A 22,457-nucleotide genomic window follows, 5' to 3' on the forward strand; every position below is an offset into this window, starting at 1 on the left:
AGCTAGCTAGATATACTGTGTAGTTTATGGCATTGCCTTTTTAATCTGTTTCAAAGAATTCTCATCTCTACAGGTTGCAGATGTCAAACAGGCATGAAAGGCCAAGATGCTCAATGCAATCAACGTCTTTACTGCAGGATTGTCAACCGAGAAAGAATAAACTTGTATTGATATAGTGCCTTATCGCATCCCTCAAGACATCCCAAAGTCCTTCAAGTTCAACAATTATTAAGTGAAACCACTGTTATTACATGGCATTGTGGTCACCTCAAGGACTCAAACACAAAATGAGAACAATTCCAGTTAAACAGTGTTTTTTTATGGTGTTCATCATGAGAGGATATTGGATGAACCTGCTCTTCAATTAAAGCCATTGAATATTTTTCAGGTGAAACATTAAAACAGGCATGGGACACTGGAATAGCCTCAATTTAATGGCTTATCCATAGCATGGCATGTCCAACAAAGCAGCAGCTCCTCAGTACTGCATTGGTGTGTCAGCCCATAATATGTTTTCAGCCTTGGAGTGGGTGCGAACTCTCAATTCTTCTGATTCAGAGGACAGATCTGCGAACTGAGCCAAGTGGACAGATTTATACAAGGTTAGTGTGCAACTGATCGTCACATCTATCCAGCTTCCATTTCCTAGCAATCAGGTCCATGGCAACATTTTCTGAGGACTCTTGAGTACACTGCATTAGTACCAACTTGGCTGATGTATTGCTGTGCAGTATGAGAATATAAAGATCGTACTCCATGCTCAATTCAGTTTAAAATCAAAAATCCCAACTTACCTGCCTGGAAAAGGTTGAGCTCACATTCCAGATAATCAAACATTTCCACTGTCAACTGAAAACTAACAAGAAAACAGAAAAGGCATCCATCAGCCAAAGGTTTTATCAGTGGCATATGTACATTCTCTCAGTGTTCATTCAGTCCACTATCACATCTACATAAACTAGGCCTTACGAATCATACAGGAGGGAGCCTCATTCTTGATGGCTCCCAATCTTGGGCGATGCATGCAGACCTCCCAGAGGCAATGGAGCACTGCAGTTAGGAGGGTTGTTTTCACAAAATGGCTCACTGAGCTGCAGTACAGAAGTGTCCACAAGAATCCTGTTAACGGACAAATAGTCAGGTAGTTTCACAACCTTGTGAGCAGGAAACCCAATCTCTCTGATCCCTCTATCACCCATGTAAATCTAAAGCAAGGAATTGCAATGGATCATTTACTTGGTAAATGACTAAAAGAGAGATGGAGTTAGGACATGTAAGATAGATAATAACTGACAATAGGAGAAAAGCTATCAGTCTTGAAATGTATTTCTACAACAAAGCTAAGCTTTAGCATAGATAAGCAGCAAAGCAGTGAGATGGGGAAAAACTGGGTCAGGTCACAGGAAGTCCAGTACACCACAGAAACAGGGAACAATACTGAAAGGAAGATGTGTGGAGCAATGCGCCAACCCAGTTTTCATCATTTTTGGTCAAGCTTTACTCAGGCACCATTTGAAATTGGATGCTGAGTACAGAACAAAAAGGTATAGGAACAAATTGCTAAAAGGCAAGTTTAGAATGTCAGAAAGCTATTTTTCAAACAAGTAGCAGTTAATGCCTGGTAATTTTTTCTGTGGTGACTAAGGGAGGCAAAAACTGCGTGTGCACGCGTGCGTTATTTAAAAAATCCCAGAGGGAAACTTTAAACAACTGTCATAACTTATATTTTTACTTTTATATCTTTGAGGTGCAGCTCTAACTTCAGGAATCAGTTCTCAAGAGGTTTTATATTAAACTAAATGACACATTAATTTACACAAGTTAAATATATACAAATGGCTACAAATTACTATCATAACTTTTAACAAATTTCCAAACTAATCTCCATTCAGGCAACAGCAGCCCATAGATTTAACCAGACACTAGGCAAAGCATTTTCACCTTACAAATTCAAAATGAGGTTATTTTCACTTTGGTTCCTGTGGAGACAGTTTGGAAGCTTACAGCTGCTTTGATCTTACATTGCCTCTGCCCTGCACACATAAACATTGCTATCAGTTATGTCCAGCACATCTCACAGAACGTAAATTCTCATTGTATCACCAGCCTCTTTGAACTTCACATTTTAACAATAGTTAAAATAGTTCACAGTACCAATGTTATTAGTGGTATAAACATCTAGCAGCTACCAAGCAATACAGGTGTCAGTTTTCACCCCACCTCTTGAATGCTCTATTCAAAAAAATGCAAATGCACTCTACCTCTCTTACATCTCAAAACTAGTACACATCAAAGCATCCAGACTAGCTGTCTTTAATCCAATTAAGACACAACCAGACTAAATCTCTATTTTAAAAGAAAAATATTTTCCAATAATATTATATACATTATTAGCTTCCTGACAGTGTACCTCACCACGTAGTGAGACAAATTGCAATGGTGCCATTGTTAGGTATTTCCAAATAAAGTTCAGGTACTTCTCAGCAGAAAAAGAAAAAAAATTGTCAAAGTAATAATTCTACTTTAACAAGACCTGTGTGAACTGCAATGGGCCTACTCTCAAACGTAGTTTTTTTTGAATGCAGAACAAAAATGCTAGAGTTCTGGAATCCAATTTATAGCATGTTGCCCATCCTTAATTGCCCTTGAACTGAGTGGCTTGTTAGCTGAAATGGCCCAAGAGGCAACCACATTGCTGAGGGTCTAGAGTCACATGTTGGCCAGATAAGGTGAGGACAGCAGATTTCCTTCCCTAAATGGCAATAGTGAACCATAAGAGTTTTTACGGCAATCAGTGATAGTTGATTACTGAGGCTATCTTTTAATTCCAGATTTCATTAATTGAATTAAATTCCACCAGCTACTGGGGCAGGATCTGACCCCAAGTTCCATGAGCATTAGCTCGGACTTCTGAATTACTAGTCCAGTGACATTATCACCATGCCATTGTCTCCCTCTTCACAGAGACTGGTTGGCCTGACCTTTTGCACTTTCCCATGCCTGTGTGTGGAAATTACCGAAGCACGTTCTAAGCCGATTCTTAAAAGGAATTTGACCGTGCCTTCCCTGGTGTTCCATTTTGTGTCTTTCAAAGAAAGCAGTCTTAGTTTTAAGCATTTAAGGGATAACGGCAACAATTTCTATTTTACCAGAGGTAGTGCAAATAGCCTCCAGATCATATGTTATAGTCAGCTGCTGAGATTTATTCGCCTGCCATGACGGCTTGCTGGATAAGGAACAGTTTAATGGAACTTGAGTATTGCTGAAAAAAGATAGACATGTTTGTCCAGACTTTTCGTCTTGCACTCATCAGGATAGATCTTTAGATTATCAACAGTAAAGGGAACAACAATCTGCACTGCATGGGAACAGTGTGCTGATTGGTCAGGTGTCGCCATGGTCAATGAATCAGGGAATGGCTGTTCCCCAAACTTTTGTTTCATTGAAAAGAAAACGCAATGCGCAGACATGCCTTGACCAGAATCAACCTGCATTTTTTGAATTTGAACAACAGCTTGGCAGTTAACTATTCCCTGCTGCACTCTCCATGGTAACACCTCTACCAAAATCCACTTGCCAACCAATCAGCACTCTCTTCTCATGCTGTATAAATTATCGTCCCTTTTACTGTTGGTAATCTTGCGATCTGTCCTGATGAGTACAAGACGAAAAGCTTAGACAGCATGTCTCTTTTTTTAGTAATGCTCAAGTTTTGCACAACCAAATGACTATTATTTTAATGGAACATTTATGATGTGAATCCACTTGCAGTGGGACACAGTCTATACAAGTGTGAAACGTTCAAGAAAAAAAAGGAAATCTGCAATCTAAGCTGAATCTCTGTGCTTTGGTTGCCTCTGGAGGTAAAGCTTAACATAAATGCAATGCGACCACAGGAGGTTTCTGTAGAAAGAAGCAGAGTCTGTAACTGCTTCACAAGCCAGCATTATGCCAACAATTTTTCCATGATAATTTATCATTCTGTTTATCATTTTTGTGACTTAAAACAGTTTCAAGGGTCTTTCAATACAACTTTAGCCAGAATTACATCTGATCCCTTCATCAGATATAATATACTGACTGTTACTTTATTTAAACAGGTGTTGGTTCTATAATAGCTAGAGCCAACTAAATTCCATTAAAACATATCTTGAAGACATCACTCTATTCACACCAGTCCTGAAAGAAAGCCAAAAAACAGATCCACAGGTGAGTGATTCACTCCATAGATATTATGCTCCTCAGTCTTCAGCAGTTTGGTACTACACACATAACAGCACTGTACCTACACCACATGGACTGCAGCAGTTCAAGAAGGTGGCTCACCACCATTTTCTCAAGGGCTATTAATAATGGGCAACAAATGCTGATCTTAATAGCGACACTCACATTCCATGAAATAATAAAAAAGGTAGAAAGTGAATCCACAGAACATTCATCAGTCTTCATGGGAAGAGAATGGGTCATGGACTGTCGTGGCTCCCTTTAATTTTATTTCTGGATTAGCTGATACAAGGGACAGCTTTAATTCCAATTTTTGCCTAATTTTCTTTCCACTCCTGAAGGTGCTGAATTATACTGGGTTATACATTCACTGTTAACAAAGTGCTCTACAAACTGGGAACATAGACACCGAGCTTGAGCCTATCTGCACTTGAGGTTCATGAATGTGTGCTTCCAAGTGACACTGGTTCAGGAGCTGAACTATTATCCTGCAGTAGGGAGGTGATGTCATCAGTCACAAGTTTGGGCTGAAAACTGACAAGTAACGTGGTGCCACAAAAGTGTCAAGCAATGATTATCTCCAACAGAGAATTTAACCATAGAAAGCTACAGCACAGAAGGAGGTCATTCAGCCCATCGTGTCTACGTCAGCTGACAAGTAGCCATCCAGCCTAATTACATTTAGCAGCTCTTGGTCTGTAGCCTTGTCGGTTAAGGCAACTCAAGTGCATATCCAATTATTTTTAAACGTTAAGGCAGTTTCTGCCTTTCTGGCAATAAGCTCCAGATCCCATTTGGTTAAAAAAGATCCTTGAATCCCCTTTAAAATTCCTACGTCTCAACTTAAATCGATGCCCTCTGGTTATGGACCCCTCAACTTAGATGTATAGAACCTTCCTAAACACCAATCCATTTTTTACATTTCAATTGTATCTTCCCTCAGCCCCTTCTGTTCCAAAGAAAATAGCCCTAGCTTATCCAATCTATCCTCATCACCAAAAGTCTCCAGTCCAGTCAACATCCTAATCAGTCTCTACCCTCTCAAGTACCTTTCCATTCCTGTAGTGCACACAGTATTCCAGCCATAGCTTCAGTGGTGTTTTGTACAGATCCAGAGTACCCTCTCTGCTCTTACAGTAGGATTTTTCGGATGGTAGGGTTTCCTGCCCCGCAACCGGAAGAGTCGGTGGGGAATGCACCCTGACAATCACAATAGCCCCACTGCCATTTAACAAGGAGAAACATTAACTGGCTGCAGATGGGAATTTTGCCTAAAACTCAGGTGGACATTCTGCCTCAGAGAGCTGCCAGCCAATGTGATTGGCTAAACTATATCTTCTATTTTTGGTATCATTCACAAATTCTAATACCACAACTTCCAGGCCTACATCCAAATCATTGATATACAATGAACGGAAGTGACCCCAGAACTGAACCCTGAGGGACATCACTGACCACCTCCAACCACTGCCCTAACCCCTATTGTTTACTCCCTTCTAATAATTTTTAATATCATTTGCTATCCTGCCCCAACTCTATACTCCTATTCCTCTCTTGTAATTTTCCAAATGGTTATTTGTCAAAGGCTTTCCTGAAGTCTTTATATATTACAGCCGCTGCATTTCCTCATCTAACATGCCTGTTACCTTTCAAAGAATTCTCAATCATGTTCATTGCTTTCAAAATCAATGCCTGTTCCTTCTAACAGCTGTTACTTTTCTCTCCATTTTGCATTGAAGTAGCATAGCTCACTTACTTTGTCTCAAGAAAAAAGGTTTCACACCCATTCCTTAGTATTCAACAAGCTTTTTTTTTTAATATACAGATTGATGATTAATTGTCACAGCTGCTGAATCACATCTCTATCATTTCAAAGCAGCTAGAAATCAGAGTTAATTTGAAGATGCGAGACTATCTATGCTCGTGGTTGATTTACAGCAATTCTCATGAGCTCCAAGAGGACAGCAATGGTAAATTAAACACTCCTTTCTGAGATGTGAAAAATGCTGATTTTCATGACAAAACAAGTGACAATGAAGGTCCAGCTTGGGGCAAATGGTGTGCACGTTAAAAAATTCATCTTTATGGTGCAGAACTCCAAGGTGGGCAGAAATGCTTCCTTTAGCCCATGTGCAATGCAAAGCTGTGATATGCATTTTTAATATTAAAGGGCTCCAGTTGACACTGATGTGCTGCACAACATCATGGAAGAAAAGAATCAGACACATGAAAGCTCTGTTTCTTTGCCAAAATCATCACAAGGACTTGTATGAAATTGATGCCAACAGGTCTGCAATCCAGCATTGATGTCCTGGTTAGTCAAATTCAAAGTGGCTGTCTCATTGCAAGCTATCAAGAATAAATCTTATATAATAAACACTTGATTTCAGCATGGTACAAGCGATGAGGAAACTCTAAGATTTAGCCTGAGAGCTGCTGTAAGGTACTACCTGGAGGGAAGGCATGAGAATGTGTACTCACACCTATGGTTCAGTTCCTTGAATGGGTTGTAGAGAGGCACGCAGCTGCTGCTGAGATTCCATATGTCTAATTAACCACCAGCTAAAGAGAAAAAGTGTTTGTCCATACTGTGCAACAGAGGGTGGTGGATGTGGCAGGTATAGGCTGCAGCTTGCATCATGTTAATAAACATGATTTTTCGTTTAAATTGTAGCTAGACCAAGATGCTAAGAATTTGAAACTGAACCAAAGCCTACTATTTTCATTTTAATCTTGGTCTTAAAGGCAGCAGTTGGAGAAAACACACATTTCTATCTAGAGGTATCACATGATAAATTGCAAAGAAATTCGCTCTTGGCTGCAAAACCCAAGATGCCCAAGCAGCTTTCCAACTATAGAGAGGCAACACCATCACCAATCTGAACTCTTATAGCATTTTTTATTAAAACATGCCAATGCAAAAATAATTGCACAGCAAGAAGACAGGAAAGAATGGCTAGATATGCTAACTGAATGCAAGGCAGGAAAGGTAGGATTGCACATCTCAGAATTCTGTGCAATTTAAATGGAATTTTGATCTAGTGACCATAAATCAGTCGCCCTGATTATACACAATCAGTCAATAATAACTTCATCCATTTTTCGATGAACACTAAAGGCTTGGTGGATTCCTGGAACACGAACCCCAAAATATCAAGTAAAGTTCTGTAACTTTGCGCAGTAAAAATAATTTGATCCTTTCAGTCCAGTGTCCTTGCTCATCAGATATTTACTTTGCTGTACTCCATTGTTGGAAATGTACAGCCACCCAAATCTACAGGAATCCATTCGTCAACAGGATAAAACATCAAGAGTACACGATGAGGGAAAACACCTTATTGAGGCAATATTGGATTCTCAATTCATTTCACAGCAAATCTCTCAAGGGACAAACAATGCACAGTGAATCTTGTTCTCCTGTTTAATTAGCACTTTTTAAAGTACATTTAGTCACACTACTTACAAGTTATTTACATCATTTTCACCCGTCTCCTCTAGTTGTCTGTCTGTCATCTGGAGATTTCCTGGGAATCTGGGATTCTACATGGGGGAGAAAAAGGCAAAATTACTATGGAACCGTCACGAAAATATTCTTGGTTCAGAAAATTCTCTTAGGAACGGCATGGGAAAATAAACGGGAGTTGCTGCTTAGGTTGCTTATTTACAATGCAGCACTTTTTAAACTTGCAATCCAGAAACTTCTGCTCAGTCCACACTATATAACAAAACTGTAAATAAATGGACAACTACAAAGCATTTTTAAAATAAGTAACTTGTGTTCAAAGACACTGGAGCAGGTCTGGTAGCTGCTACTGCCATTAATAACAGCAGAGACCAAATTTGGTAGTTACGTAAAGCATCACTACACATTTTCCCTCAACAACATTTCTTTAACCCTTGGGAATCCTGGACTTATCGCCATTGAACAATACAGATTGGGTGGGCTGAGGTTTATTTTTATTTGTTCATGGGGTGTGAGCATTACTGGAAAGCCCAGCATTTGTTGCCCATCCCTAATTACCTCGGAAGAGAAGATGGTGAGCCACCTTCTTGAATTGCTGCAGTCCATGGGTGCTTGTACACCCACAGTGTGAGGGAGAAAGTTCCAGGTTTTTGGCCCAGCAACAATGAAGGAACTGCTATATATTTCCAAGTCAGGATGGTGTATGACTTGGAGGGAAACTTGCAGGTGGTGGCATTCCCATGCATCTCCTGCCCTTGTCTTCTTAGGCGGCAGAGATCATTGGTTTCTAAAGTGCCCCTCCTAAACAATAACAAAAAACTTACAATCATCTTAGTTAATTTAATGCATTCCCTAGAATTTGAGTCCTTTACCATAATGAACAATTTACCCAGACCTATTTCATCAATTCCCTGCTTTATCCTCAGGGGATCTCAACTGTTCCTCTTTGCAAAGCGAACAAGCCAAATTTCTTTTAATTGTCCCTCAGTGCTTAAATTCATGGTACAAAATAGATTAATTATCTTTGTATCCTCTCATGGCTAACAATATTTTGTCTAAGATAAGAGAGATCACAATAGTGCAGTTATTTTACCAGCTGTAGAAAAGAGGGCAGTTAGAAAATCAAATTCTCTGCCACAAATCATGGCTGAAGCAGGAGCAAATAAATTATTTGAAAAGAGAATTAAATTGTTGCTTGAAAAGGAGGAATATTGAACTATATGGGGCTGAGCAGAGAACGTAATTATTATAGGTAGCTCTCAGACAGAAAGCACTGGACAGACTTGATTTGCTGAAACAAATTTATATTTTAGAATACAAGAAGCGTTTTTATATTAAGAAGTCTGAAAATTGTGTCTTAAGCAGTTTGTTATGAAGCCATGACTGAAATGTTACATTCTGATGGGAACCATGTCAGCTGTAAGCCACATTATGGAAAAAAATACAACTCTGAATACAAGCAGAAGAAATCAATCAGTATTTCAGTGATTCCTCCAAAAATAACAACTCTCGTGTGAGAAAAGTAATGCCACTTTGGTCAGGTTCATGGTTACACAGCAAATAAACCATTTAAAAAACAATTACATACTTCAATCAGAGCAAACCAAGTACTCAGGATAAAAGAGGGATAAAATTAAAAGATAGAGATGTTACGCTAAACTTGTATTGAACCTTGGTTAGACTGCACCTGGAGTAGTGTGTGCAGCTCTGGTCGCCATATTATAAAAAGGACATAGAGGCACTGCAGAAGGTGCAAAAACGTTTTACAAGGATGATACCAGAACTGCGGGGTTGTATCTATTAAGGAAGAATGAACAGGTTAGGTCTCTTTTCTCCACAAAGAAAAGGCTGAGGGGTGACCTAAAAGAGGTCTTAACTGGGTAGACATGAAGGGCTGAGGGTGGGAATGGTCATGTAAAACACTGGCACCAGCAATAATCACCAGCACAGGATTGGAATCCTGCTCTCCTTCCTAATGAACTAGCTAAAATGCTATTGAAGTGTTTGTTGAAGGGGGAGGCTGGAAGTTTAAAGGATCGCACGGATTTCAGAACCTGTCAGTTTTTGAACAGCTGACGGGAGGCAGATAGACAGTGAGAGTCAGTCAAGGCCCAGACCATCATCCTGGCTCCATATGAGTCAGCGGGGCAAAGGGAGACTTGACATTTGGTGCCCTTGGCATAACAAAGTTGGCAGGGAGAGCGGACACTCAGCATTTGGACATCAAATGAAGTGACCAAACATCTGGCATCGCAGAGGAAGAAGAGTCGGGAGCAAGGCTGCCAATCTCCATAGGTGGCCGCCTGTGTAAAAGGCAACTTTAGGGAGGGCATGATTGTCAGATTTTGGCCCAGTGGAGATGAGGGACAATACCCTTTCTCAGGAAGGGCAAGACCCTAGCAGCAGGAGAGGAATGGGGACAGGAAGGCAATAGAGGCCACCCCTCAACACAGGATCTCCCGCTGAAGACGGGGCTAGTTGGTGATGACCAAGAGCCAGTGCCAGAGGAGTCTGTGACTCTTCAAGCACTGGGTCTCGGCCATCTGTGGCCCTCGAAGACCTCGAATCTCACAGCCTTGATCGCTATGCCCTGCCAGTGACTGTCAAAGTCACTGTGGCTTTCAACTTCTTTGTTTTTGGTTCTTTCCAAGGATTAACTGCAGGCCTTGGTGCCATCTCATGAAAGGCTACACACTGCATCTCACTGATCAATGATGCCCTCTCGACCAGAGCTACACAGCATATTCATTTGATGACAGACACTGCCTTCCAGGGTGCATTGAGTTCTACCCACACCCTGGATTCCCACAGTTGTGGGGCATCAACGATTGCACCCGTCATGGCACCCTGCACCAGCCAGTGAGATTCATATACAGGAAGGGCTTCCACTCCCTCAACATCCAACTGATCTGTTACCACAACAAGAACTTCCACCACATGTGCGCTCACTTTCCTCACAGCTGCCATGACTCATCATCTTCCGCCAGCCCAAACGGTCTCAGATCTTCACTTCAAACCCCAAAGTGTATGGATGGATCATAGGGTACAAAGGATATCCCTTGAAGACATGGCTGCTCACCCCTCTTTGAGAGCCCCAGACAGAGGCTGATGTAACCCATGCCACCTGCCCAGTACAGCAGCCACTGAGCAGACCACTGGACTTATTAAGATGCGATTCCAGTGACCGGACCAGTTGGATGGCATCCTCCACCACACTCCTGTAAGGATGTTGGCCATTGTAGTGGTCTGCCGCTCTCTCTACTACATGGACCTGCAGAGGTGTGGGCCTTGAGGAAAATGAGGTCCTTGAAAAAGACAGCACATCATGAGAGGAGCAGGAGAAAGAGGTGAGAGGGGGGAAGAGAAGGCAGAGGGAGATGGTGTTGAACAGAGGTGCCCCTGCTGCACAACAAAGTGGCTTCCTCCTGCCACCCTCCAGGAAGAGGATTGCCTCCCCTGCCCTCCAGCATTAGACCTAGGTTGATAATGATGAAGCAAGGGGCTGTCCTGCCCTAGATGCCAGGCCTCCAAGCTCCTGTGATAGTTTGAGCTTTCCTCTGGTGGAGTAGAAAGCTTTGGTACAAACTGCAGATCTCTCCCTCAGGGCAGCCAGCAGTTTCAGCAATGGTTGTGGGAGTCTTCATCTGAATCACCTCCATTCCCACCTCCACTGGCTCAGAGTGGATAGGAAACCTGTCTCCATACCAGCTAAGGGCTTCCCCACACAAAAATATCAAGCTGTTTCCCCTTGGAGGCAGATTTCTGCCTGGTCCCCATTTCTACCTCTGTGGCAGAAACTCAGTCAAAGTGCTCTTCTACTTGTGGGGCAAAGCAAAAGGAGAGGCCATTAATATAAGATAGTCACCGAGAAATCAAGGGGACAATTCAGAGGAAATTCCTTTTCCTAGAGAAGATGAAAATGTGCAAGTTGACAGGGGATAGCTGAGGCAAATAATTTAGATGCATTCAAGGGAATGCATGAGGGAGAAGGAAATAGAGGGCTTTGCTGACTAAATGAGGAAGAATGGGAAAAGGCTCAAGTGGAGCAGAATTGCAATCATAGACATGTTGCACTGAATGGCCCATTTCTGTGCAGTATATTCTTTGTAACAGTGTACTTTTACTTTTGGAACCAAAGTTCCAAATAATAAAGGATAAACTGAATAAAATCAGTCTGAGAGTCTTAACTTGAGTCTACCAGGAAATAAGTTAACAAAATAGACTGCAAGTCAAAGGCTAACTTATGAGCAATCTCCAGCATAGAGAGCAGTGTTGGAAAACTAGAAACAAATCCAGTAAGACAGGATGGGGTGAAAACTTCATTTTCTTAAAGATTTTGGAAATCTTGCAAGGACAGGGTTTTCAGCAGTTTGAAACATTGATAGCCAGATTAATAAATAAATGGCAGAGGAAGCCAGAAAAAGAGATTCTTTTCTTCCTTATTTCCAGCAAAAACAAAAATAATATTGTCAGTAATATCCAACAATGCAGGGTCTCCTTGAAGTACACTATCAGCAACAAGTTCCCTGATCAAAGTTTATAGGTTTCAATAAAAGATTAGAAAGGAAGCATTCTAATCTTGGTGAAATAATTAATTATTTTATTATCCACATCCTTTATCTAGTTTTGATATTGAAAGGTGCACTTTGGCAGACTAAGAAAGTGACTAAGGAATATTTGAATAACATCCAGGAAGAGGGGCAGACTATTACAGAAACAAAAAAGTGTGCAAACACAAAACCAAGGAAGTTAAAAGAACTCCAATTAGAGATCTGGCAATATTGCTATTAGTTAATTAAGTAACCTAAGTTCCTGAAGTATGAGAAACACTGGGATAGATCTTCCGAATTAGCAATCCTAACAGAGCAATTGGCACAACATGCAGCTGGCTCTTAAAACATGCGGTGCCTATTGGGATGAGCTTTGTTTAATCCTGAATTAAAATGTTTAGTAGCAGAGGGAGCAACAGGAAGAGCCCAAACATTTTTGGATGCTAGCCCAGCAAGACTGGCTGAGCAGGTGCAGCTCAGATAAGCTGAAATACTTAGTAAAAGTGTTCTGCAAAAAGCCTAGCATGAGGTGATAAGTACATTCTCATGCAAAATCAATAAAAAAGCTAATTTTGCTAAGAAAACAAGCAACAAAAATAATTCTCAGAGCAGCACAAAGAATTCCATTTTTGCACTGGAAACATATTTGGTCCCCAGAGTATCTTCTGAGGCTATGAGCTAAAAATTGATAGCCCTCCCTTGAATGCAGAAGGTTACAACTCATGACCTGTCCATGTCTGTTCAGATTGAGATGGCCAACACGCAAACTTAGTTTACACACCTCCTTTAAGTGATTGTAGCGCTCCTCTACCGGACACTGCCTGCAGCCTCTGTTCTCTGCAGGGAAACCAGCAGTGTTGTGAGCAAATCGTGTGATGCAGCCAACCAGCTCTTCTTAAAGGCAGGTTGTCCTTTTTAAAGGGAAGCTGCACTAAACAGAATGGTTGGAATTTAAATTATGGCTAATTGAACAGCAGAGTACAGAGCGGGTTCCAGAGTGATGGATGTGGCACAGGAGGTATTAATGGTGCAGCAGGAGTGATGCCATGGTTTTACAGGGGGCCAGAATGCTCTCAAGGACCGTTCTCAGGAAGAAGTGGGAAGTGGTGGCCCAGAAGGTCAACTCCTGGATTCAGGATCCTCAGTCCTGACAGCACTGCCACAAGAAGTCTATCAATCTCTCACAGCTGGTCAACGTCAGTGAATGTATCTTCACATGACATCTCACCCAGCAGAACACCAGCCTCTCACATTGCTCAATGCACCACACCTCCATTTTCCCCCTACAGCAATCCATGGCACTCAGGACTCATGCCTAACAGACAACCTCATGTACCTGCCAATGCTATCAGCATCATACCCACCTCTCGCTGCCTCCACATACCTCCAGCTATTCATCTATGGCAGGCATATTGGCCAAATACAGTGTTACACAATCACTGACATCCTGTCCTCTCTCTTGCAGGATATGTTGTTATACAATAGAAGGGAGCAGAGCAGAAGCAGAACAAGGATGCCTGTATTTGCTGAGTTCTATGGCTCTCAGCATCATAAGGCTGGCTGCAGAACCCATGGCATCTGGCTCACTGAGAACATTGAGGGTGATGCCATGTTTCTGCCTCATGTCCCTTCTTAACTCAGCACATCCTCACCCTGCTATCTGGCATGCAAACTGATGGTGTGACCATGGACTTCTTCCTTCCCACCCTAATCCCCATCTCTCACCCTAACCTTCACCTAAGTCCTTGCTTTTAGATAGCCAAGAACTGCCACCTGTCCAGACACAGTAATCCTAGGAGGTGAAAAGAGAGCAACAAGTAAAGCACTGAAGAAGAGGCCCCGCTACTTGATCTGACGCTCAGCCACCAGCCCAAATACTGGTGGTTGCACGTACCTTAGAGGATCGCTTAAAGTTGGGATCAGTACATGGTGAGTCATTTGGGCACAAGTGTCCTGCAGCCAGGCTAGAGGCAAAGAATAATTCCATTGCCAGCTCACCGGAGGGTGAGATCACTGATGAGTACTGCTGCAGAGAACTCAGGTGAGGACTTCAGTTAGGCAGAATGGGCATGCACATCGAGACACTGGATGCTTCGAGAGCCACTGGAGGTCAGCCAATGAGCATGCAGAATCTGGCTCCAACTTAACAGAGGGTTTGTTGTTTGTAGTGTGAACAATGAAGAAGCTCCTACACAATGCCCAAATTTGGAATCCTGGTGACACATCAGATGGTGCCAAGATAGCATTGATTCTGATGCATACAGGGGACGCAAAGAAAGCAGTGGTAGGCTTGTAAACAAGGTCTAGCCATTAATAAAGGAGTGTAGCGTTCTCTTAAAGCAACACTCCCTATTTTGAAATGGAATCCAGTCCTGAATTTTTGAAAAGTGCAACAGTTTTGAAAGAGGGGTGGCCAGGCAGCAGAAATGGCAACAAATCAGTGTTGCTAATTTCCACTCCTAGATTCCTCCCTCAACACTCACTTGACTCAATTACTGTTGTTCTGACATATCCCAGACATACAGGACAGTAGATTCAACAATGTTTCCTATGTTAAAATTGTAGGCACTCTAACATGATCTCTCCAGCTAAGCATCTTTACTTGATCATGTGCTTGGGCCTGTAATTTAAATTTCCAATTTCAAAGGTTGCAAACACATTAATACTTCTTACGGATGGTATACGTGAAAACATTTCACTCCCAGCACTGATGCCTCAATGAATGGGAAACTCCTATCTCTGCAAAATATCAAATAGAATTTCCTATTTTTTTCCCTCTATCTATAAATCTTTAAGTGTGTCCTAATATCATTTTCAGTTGAACCGTTCTTAGCATGTTACTGGGCAAGGGATGGTGATAACAGTATCAGAAACAGGTCATTAACTCTGGACACTTTCACTGATCATTTCAACAATGCGATTTAAATCATTTGTGACCTCTGAACAACTTGCACTTGCTGCCCTGATGAGCAAGTGGATAAATGTACTTCATTTATACTAAGCCATGCAGACCATGATGTCATAGGCTTAATCCTCCATCTGTTACAAGTCAGATGATCTCTGTCAAGGCAGGAGTCAAGGGACTCTACAACTGGCCTTGAAGCCACTGGGGCTCGCCTTCCTGATTGCTAGCTAATTGTCTCTGTTGGTAGAGTGTGTGCTTGTGTTTTGTGAGGCAAGGATAGGACCAGGCTCCTATCCTGTGGCTGTCCCTTACCATCATACAACCTCACATATGTAGAAAAGCCATTTGGATGTGGTTCCATTGGCTTCTCATTGCCTCTGAAATCATACCACAGCAGTCAACCACTTGGAGGGGAAGAAAGGGAAAAGTTACAACAAAATACATTGGTCAAGAACTTCAATAACCCCCAAACAGGTACTGGATTGCAATTAACCATTTGCTTCTGATGTAGGTAGCAGATAAATTTCATACTGTTAGGAACTAGAGATAGCTTAAGTAAGTTATATTTGTATTTGCGGGTGTTAGGAATGAGTTTTGGCTTTGGGTTTGAGTTTGGTTTGTGTTTCTGTATGTGTGTGTTAAGAAAGGCGGGGAAACTTGAGTTTTAGTTTTGTTTCACTTTAAAAGATGCCTGAATTTTAATGAGGTTTTATGACAATTGATAGGAATTAAGACAAGGTAGAAAAAAACTGGGTTGTTGCCCAGCAACAGAAGGTCAATAGAGAAACAGAAACAGAAAGCAATTTTAGATCAGTTGAAGCTAGGAGCCAGGAGAGGCTGGACACAGCAGGGGGAGCTGCTGAGACAGCAGATTTCTCATAAGAACAGAAGATGGTCCCAGAAACCAGGGAGCAGGTCCTAAAGGGAAAAAAAATCCCCAAAGCGACCTTCTAGTCAAAGAAGAACAGGAACCTGGAACAAGAACCTATTCTGTGGAAGTGAAAGCCAGGAGCAGAGGGGAAGGCTCCAAGTTTACAGAGAGAAAGCTGCAAGAAGCAGGCTCAAGGCAAAATAGGTTTGTGAGAAGCCAGAACATCCAAGGAGACAGCCAAAGGCTGGTGACTCCTTACTATGGGCATGTAAAGCACTGGTGCTCTGTTGGCAAGCCGAGTATCTGAGACTGAGTGCAAGGAAGACAAAGCTTGAATCCACTTGGCAGTCCAGGGGGAAGGGACATCAGAAGGAGAGTTTGAAACCTTGGAGGTGGAACCTTATGGAAAGCATCCAAGAGAAAGCATCGTTTGGGAGAAGATTCCAAAGCAGGCTCTTCAAGAGCAGAGATTGGAAACCCTCGTGTGAAAGATGGAGTTCAGTGAGATCGATTGGCTCACAGTGTGACAAGTGTCTGGGGGAGTTGATGTGAGGTCTACAGTATCTGTTTGGGGTGGCATCTGTCACTTGGTTTCAGAATGTCATGTGCCTGGCCACAGGTCGCCTATTGGTTTACATGAAATGTGTACTTAATGTGAACATGAGAGTACAAGATAGCTTTTGTAACTTGTGTTATCCTTATGAATCTGTATATATCTGTAATGGTATAGTTGGGTGAAGGAGTACTGTAATATAGTTCATCTTTTCTTATTTAGTAAATATGTTATTCTTCTGTTAAAAGTTCATCAGCTGGCTCTTGTGGCTCTAGTCACTTTGTTCCAGTGAAGCTCAAAGCAAACTGGAGGAACAGCACCTCATCTTCCGACGAGGCACTTTACAGCCTTCCGGACTGAGTATTGAGTTCAACAATTTTAGATCTTGAACTCTCTCCTCCATGCCCACCCCCTCCAATTTCTACCCCATCCTTCTTGTTTTTTCCAATAATTTATATAGATTTTTCTTTTCCCACCTATTTCCATTATTTTTAAATGTATTTCCACCCATTGTTTATTTCTACCTTTTAGTATTCTCCCACCCCCACTAGAGCTATCTGTACCTTATCTGTCCTGTCTTCTACTCTTAATTAGCACATTCATTTTGATAATACCACCACCTTCAACACCTCTTTCTGTTTCTGTTTTTGTTATATACTGTTGAGTGGCTGCTTACCTGAGCAGGGAATGCAAAATCTTGCCAGGTTCACACAAGATCAAGATAGCCTGCACCACTTAAGGCCAGCCAGCAGCTCTGAAAGGGGAGGTGCAATTTTGCTGGTGCAGATGATGAAAATTGTTCTAAAGATGATATTGATGAGGCAAAGACACAAGAATGGCAAACATGGCAGACAGCAAGTTCCAAGATTTGTTCAAGCAACACAGGAGCAAAGTCATCAATCCACAAGGAGCCAGGAGACCTCTAGACAAACTTTTGAGAAAGTGCGGATAACCATGGCGATCAATGCCAGCAATCCAGATTGAGGACCTTGGGATCCAAAAGAAGTTCAATGACCCCACACAAGTGGTCAAAGCCAGTGAATGTATCTTCAAATGCCATACCGCACCAACTTCACCACTAGCCTCACACATTGCTCAAAGGACCACACCCCATCACTCAACCTACCAATAAATCTCTATCAATCACAACTTAGCTGAACAATCATAGCTTTACCTTGCCCTCACATGCTTGGCAGTGCTGTAGGTCTCACACCCTCCCTGACAGCCTGCATACACTGCCAGCTATTTATCCACACCAGCCACATCACCCAAATTCATTGTACCACACTCATTTACAGATTTCCCTCTCTCATGCAGGACAAGGTGCCAGACACCACTCCCTAACTGGCAGAGGGACAGACACGGTTGCAGATGATGCCTTGACATCACTGAGGCCATAGCCAGCAGCAGGGCTGAAGTTATTGACGATGGCGATATGAAACCATCAAAGATGAGCTTCCTCACAGCTAATCGTCCTTTCCACATCTCACTTAGGCTTTAGCTCACAATCGCTTCTGATTTACAAGCTGCAGATGGTGTAGGCATGCATCTCTTGCTTTTTCCATCTCCCCTCATCACGGCCCTAGCCTTGGTTTGGAATGTTCCATTTTTGTTTCTTGGTTAAGCAGACATTGTGATGGTCAGTGCGAGAGGAAAAGTAAGGTGTGGCACTGTTGACAAATGGGAATTGGGGTTGTGTTTACTAATATCATCGTCAGAAGAATCAATAACGGACAGGCATTCCAGGCGGAGCAAAAGCAAGAGGGGGTGACATAGAAGGGAGAGGACCGACCCTCCTTCTCTGGGCATGGTTTGGCTGGTAAAGACTTTGCCCTCATGCTGGCAAGGTCTCACCACATGCATCAGAGCACCACGAACCTCGATATGTGCTCTGCTGAGTGCTGCAGAGCTCCTCCAGAGCTGCCAAGGCAGCAGGTGCATCAAAAAGCATTTAAGTGGTCAGCTCTATCACATTTCATGTGACAACATAACTTTTGTTGTGTGCACCCATCCGGGTCTGTATGGAGAGCACATCAGAATCATCAGCCATGTTGTCAAAAGATAGCATTCGTCATCTAGTGGTCACACTTTGGTACCATCATGCTTCAAATGCAGATGTTAGAGAACATTTCTGCAGAATGAAAGCACTAACTACTGCCAGAATACTGAGAATTGGCCTGCATGATTTACTGTCTATGGTCAGACACCAGCTGGATGTTGACAGAGTGGAATCATTGCAGTCATCATAGAGTTGGCATGCAGCACCCATAAAGCAACGTGCATGCAGTCAACATGGATTAACGAAACGGAAATTGAGTTTGACAAACTTATTACAATTCTTCGAGGATATAATGAGCAATATAGGTATAAGGGCAATCAATAGATATAGTGTATATGGATTTCCAAAAGGCATTTGATAAGGTGCCATATAAAAAGGTTACTGCACGAGATAAGAACTCATGTTGTGGGAAGTAATGTAATAGAATGGATGAAGAATTGGCTAACTAACAGGGAACAGTCAGGATAAGTGGGTCATTTTTAGGTCAGCAAACTGAGTGGAGTGTCACAGGGATCAGTACTGTTGCCAACTATTTACAATCCAAATGAAATGACTGATGAAAAGACAGGGTGTATTGTGGCTAAATTTGCTGACAATACAAAGATAGAACACAGAAACACAAGAAAACAAGAAATAGGACTAGGAGGCCATTCGGCTACTCGAGCCTGCTCGGCCATTCAATAAGATTACGGCTATTTTGATTGCGGCCTTAACTTCACTTTCCTGCCTATCCCCCATAACCCTGAATTCCTATGTAGATCAAAAATCTGTCCAATTCAACCTTGAATGTATGCAATGACCCAACCCACACTGTTCTCTGTGAAACAGAATTCCAAAGACTAAAGATGCTTAGAAGAAATTTCTCATCTCATCCTCAAATGGAAGACCCCTTATTTTGAAACTGTAGGCCTTTGTTCTAGATTTCCCCCATGACAGGAAACTGTATCTACCCTCTCAAGCCCCCTCAGAAGCTATGTTTCAACATGATCACCTCTCAATCTTCTAAACTCCATTGAGTATAGGCACAATCTGCTCACCCTCATAAGACAGCCCAGGAATCAGCCTGGTGAACCTTCTCTGAACTGCTTCCAATATAAGTATAGCCCTGTAAAAGATACTAAAGCTGCAGATAACACTAGATGTGGTCTCAGCAACGCCCATACATTTGTAGCAAGACTTCAAGTTTTTTACTCATCCCCTTTGCAATGGGCCAACGCTCTATTTGCCTTCCTAATTACTTGCATACTAACTTCTTTGTGATTCACAGACACAGACACTTAGATCGCTCTGTACCACAGCATTCTGCAGTCTCTCTCCATGTAAATACTATTCTGCCTGCTATTCTTCCTGCCAAAGTGAACCAACTCAGATTTTCCCATATTATACTCCATCTGCCAACTCGCTTTAGATTTCGATAGTTTCTTAAAACAATCCCTGCTGAAACCAACCACAGAGCAGCCTATGTTAGACCTGGTAATGTGTAATGAGACAGGATTAATGACCTCATAATAGAAGATCCTCTAGACAAGAGTAATCATAACATAATAGGGTTTCACATTCAGGTCCTGTTTGAGAACATTACTCGAGGAGATTGTTCTAGGCAGAGATAAAATTGAAGGATCAATGCATGGGCAGAACTTTAACAAAAGTAAGGAAATAAAGGCAGAGAGGTTACTTACTTTACTGTGGAATTCCATCTTTGTTATTAATAGTTTGAGGTAGGTACAGCTCAGTCTCCCATAACCTTCACTTAAGTGACCCTTTGGGAGGAAAGAAAATAAAAACAAAATTATTTTAAGCAAATTTCAAGTCATTCAAATGGTAATTCAAACCTTGGTTCATTAGAAGATCACAAAGTTCTTCTTCAGCTCAATTCTGATGAAAGGTCACAGACTTAAAACATTAACTCTGTTTTTCTCTCCACAGATGCTGCCTGACCTTCAGAGTATTTCCAGCAATTTTTACTTTCCTTTCATCCTAGGCTATGCTGAGTTAGCCGATCTCAGCCAGGCCAACTTGCACGCTACAACTGGCCTCCGTACCCTTCTACTCAGAAGGTGGGAAGAAATCAGCAAGCTTTATTCTTCTGGGTTGCAATTTTGTAAAGCTTGCTTGAAGTTGAATATGTGTAAACGTCACGTGAGGACAGGAACAACTTTAGCTATATTGCTATGATGGGTGAATTGTTTGCTAATACTTTAATCTAAATTGTAACACCAATGGCAGCCCATTCATTTTGATGGATTGCCAATGGCATTATATCAGAAAACTAAGTTTTTGTGTCTCAGCTCACATATTAAGAATGGAGACTTTAGCAAGATCTTGGGTGGGTGCTGGCACTCAAGAAAGCAAACTCCAGTCGGGTCAGCACCCCAAGGAGAGAAAGATGTGAAAATTTGGACAATACTAGTAGGACAATCCATACAATTGCAGCTGCTCTGAACTAACAAATAATGCAGTAGAGAATTACAAGGGTGTGCACAATTAGTACTAGTTACTGGAACATTAGCCCTGCAGAAATTCCAGACAAGGTAATTCTGTCAGGCTCCTATTCAGAAGGACACAATGTTATTACTTTCAGCTGAAGACAACACCAGCAGCTCAATATGTGAAAGAACTTGATACAGGGTTGTAACAATCTACACGAACAAACAATCAGTACTCATCCTATTATGGCCTCCTGTACATCCCCAATTTACTTCATATCACCATTGGCAACCATGTCTTCAACTGCCCAGGCAATAAAGACTGGAATTCCCTCCTTAAACATCTCTATCCTCCTTTAAGTCACTCCTTAAAATCTCCGTCTTTGACCAAACTTTTGGTTCCCTTCCTAATATTTTTGTGTGGCTGTGTCGAGTTTCATTTGATAACGCTCCTTCAAAGTGCCTTGGGGCATTTTACTGCATTAACAATGTTATATAAATGCTCTTGCTGAAGAACATTAACCCATTTTTCAGATGAAGACAGACTATGATATTTATGTCATTTTACTTCAGATTTCCAGAGTCTGCAATTTTTTTTTATCTCCTAAGGCTGTTACCAGCAGATAGCAGAGCTATATTGTCATATAAAATAATCAGAAGCTTTCAGTGAAGAGAGGAGATAGAAAAACAAGCCATTAGATTATTTAGTTTTGACCTACGATTATCTCAGGCTTCACAAAACCTCAGAAGTTCACTCGGCTTCAAATGCGTCATCGACACACCTAAACCCAAGCTTATAAGGATCAGAAGTTAATCTTAGGATCTTTGCACAGTTACATCAAACCTACTAGCACAGATCAGGCTTCAAATCCCGGAAAACCATTTTTGAATATATATGCATACACAATATTTAAAAATTAAAAATATTATGGCAAGTCATACTTTGCAATCCATATATCTCAAGTTGTGTAATGCAATTTCCTGCCTCATGCTTTAATATCAGAGCCATAATATCTACACCCCATCCTCCACCCTTAGTATCCCTGGCGGGGTTGTGCTTTCAGCTTTCTAGCTTCCATACTCTGATTTTCCCTCCCTGCCTCTGCAGTTCCCTTTTCTCCTTTAACCCCCTTAAAGCCTACGTCTTTGACCAAGTTTTAAGTCGCCGCTCCTAACACCTCTCACTTTGGTGTCCATTTTTTCCTCAAAGTGCACTTTGATGAAGCGCCTTGGGTTTTTTTTTGCATTAAAAGGGCCATATAAATGCAAAATGTGAAAATCTGAATTAACAAAGCAAAAACTGATCATAAACTAAACTGAGCATTCATCAAACAAACTTAAAATAGCTTCTTCACATAGCTGATTACTCGAAACATCAACTCTTTTCTTCTCCGCCGATGCTGCCA

General features: G+C 41.7%; 1 protein-coding gene across 8 annotated transcripts in view; it reads right to left on the reverse strand.

Annotated features, from left to right (window-relative positions):
• The window catches only part of hip1 (huntingtin interacting protein 1), a 295,812-nt gene that overhangs the window by 110,727 nt on the left and 162,628 nt on the right, over nt 1-22,457 (reverse strand). For 6 of the 8 annotated variants that reach the window (XM_041197228.1, XM_041197229.1, XM_041197230.1 and 3 more), the window contains 3 exons: nt 20,305-20,385; nt 7,688-7,764; nt 795-856 (listed from right to left, as the gene is read on the reverse strand). In XM_041197228.1, the coding sequence (XP_041053162.1) occupies nt 795-856; nt 7,688-7,764; nt 20,305-20,385 (220 nt within the window). Of the gene's footprint in view, nt 1-794; nt 857-7,687; nt 7,765-13,018; nt 13,065-20,304; nt 20,386-22,457 lie in introns of those variants that run through there. The other 2 variants (XM_041197234.1, XM_041197236.1) reach the window with 2 other exon arrangements.

This window comes from Carcharodon carcharias, chromosome 10, assembly GCF_017639515.1.
Source record: "Carcharodon carcharias isolate sCarCar2 chromosome 10, sCarCar2.pri, whole genome shotgun sequence".
NCBI classification, from domain to species: Eukaryota; Metazoa; Chordata; class Chondrichthyes; order Lamniformes; family Lamnidae; genus Carcharodon; species Carcharodon carcharias.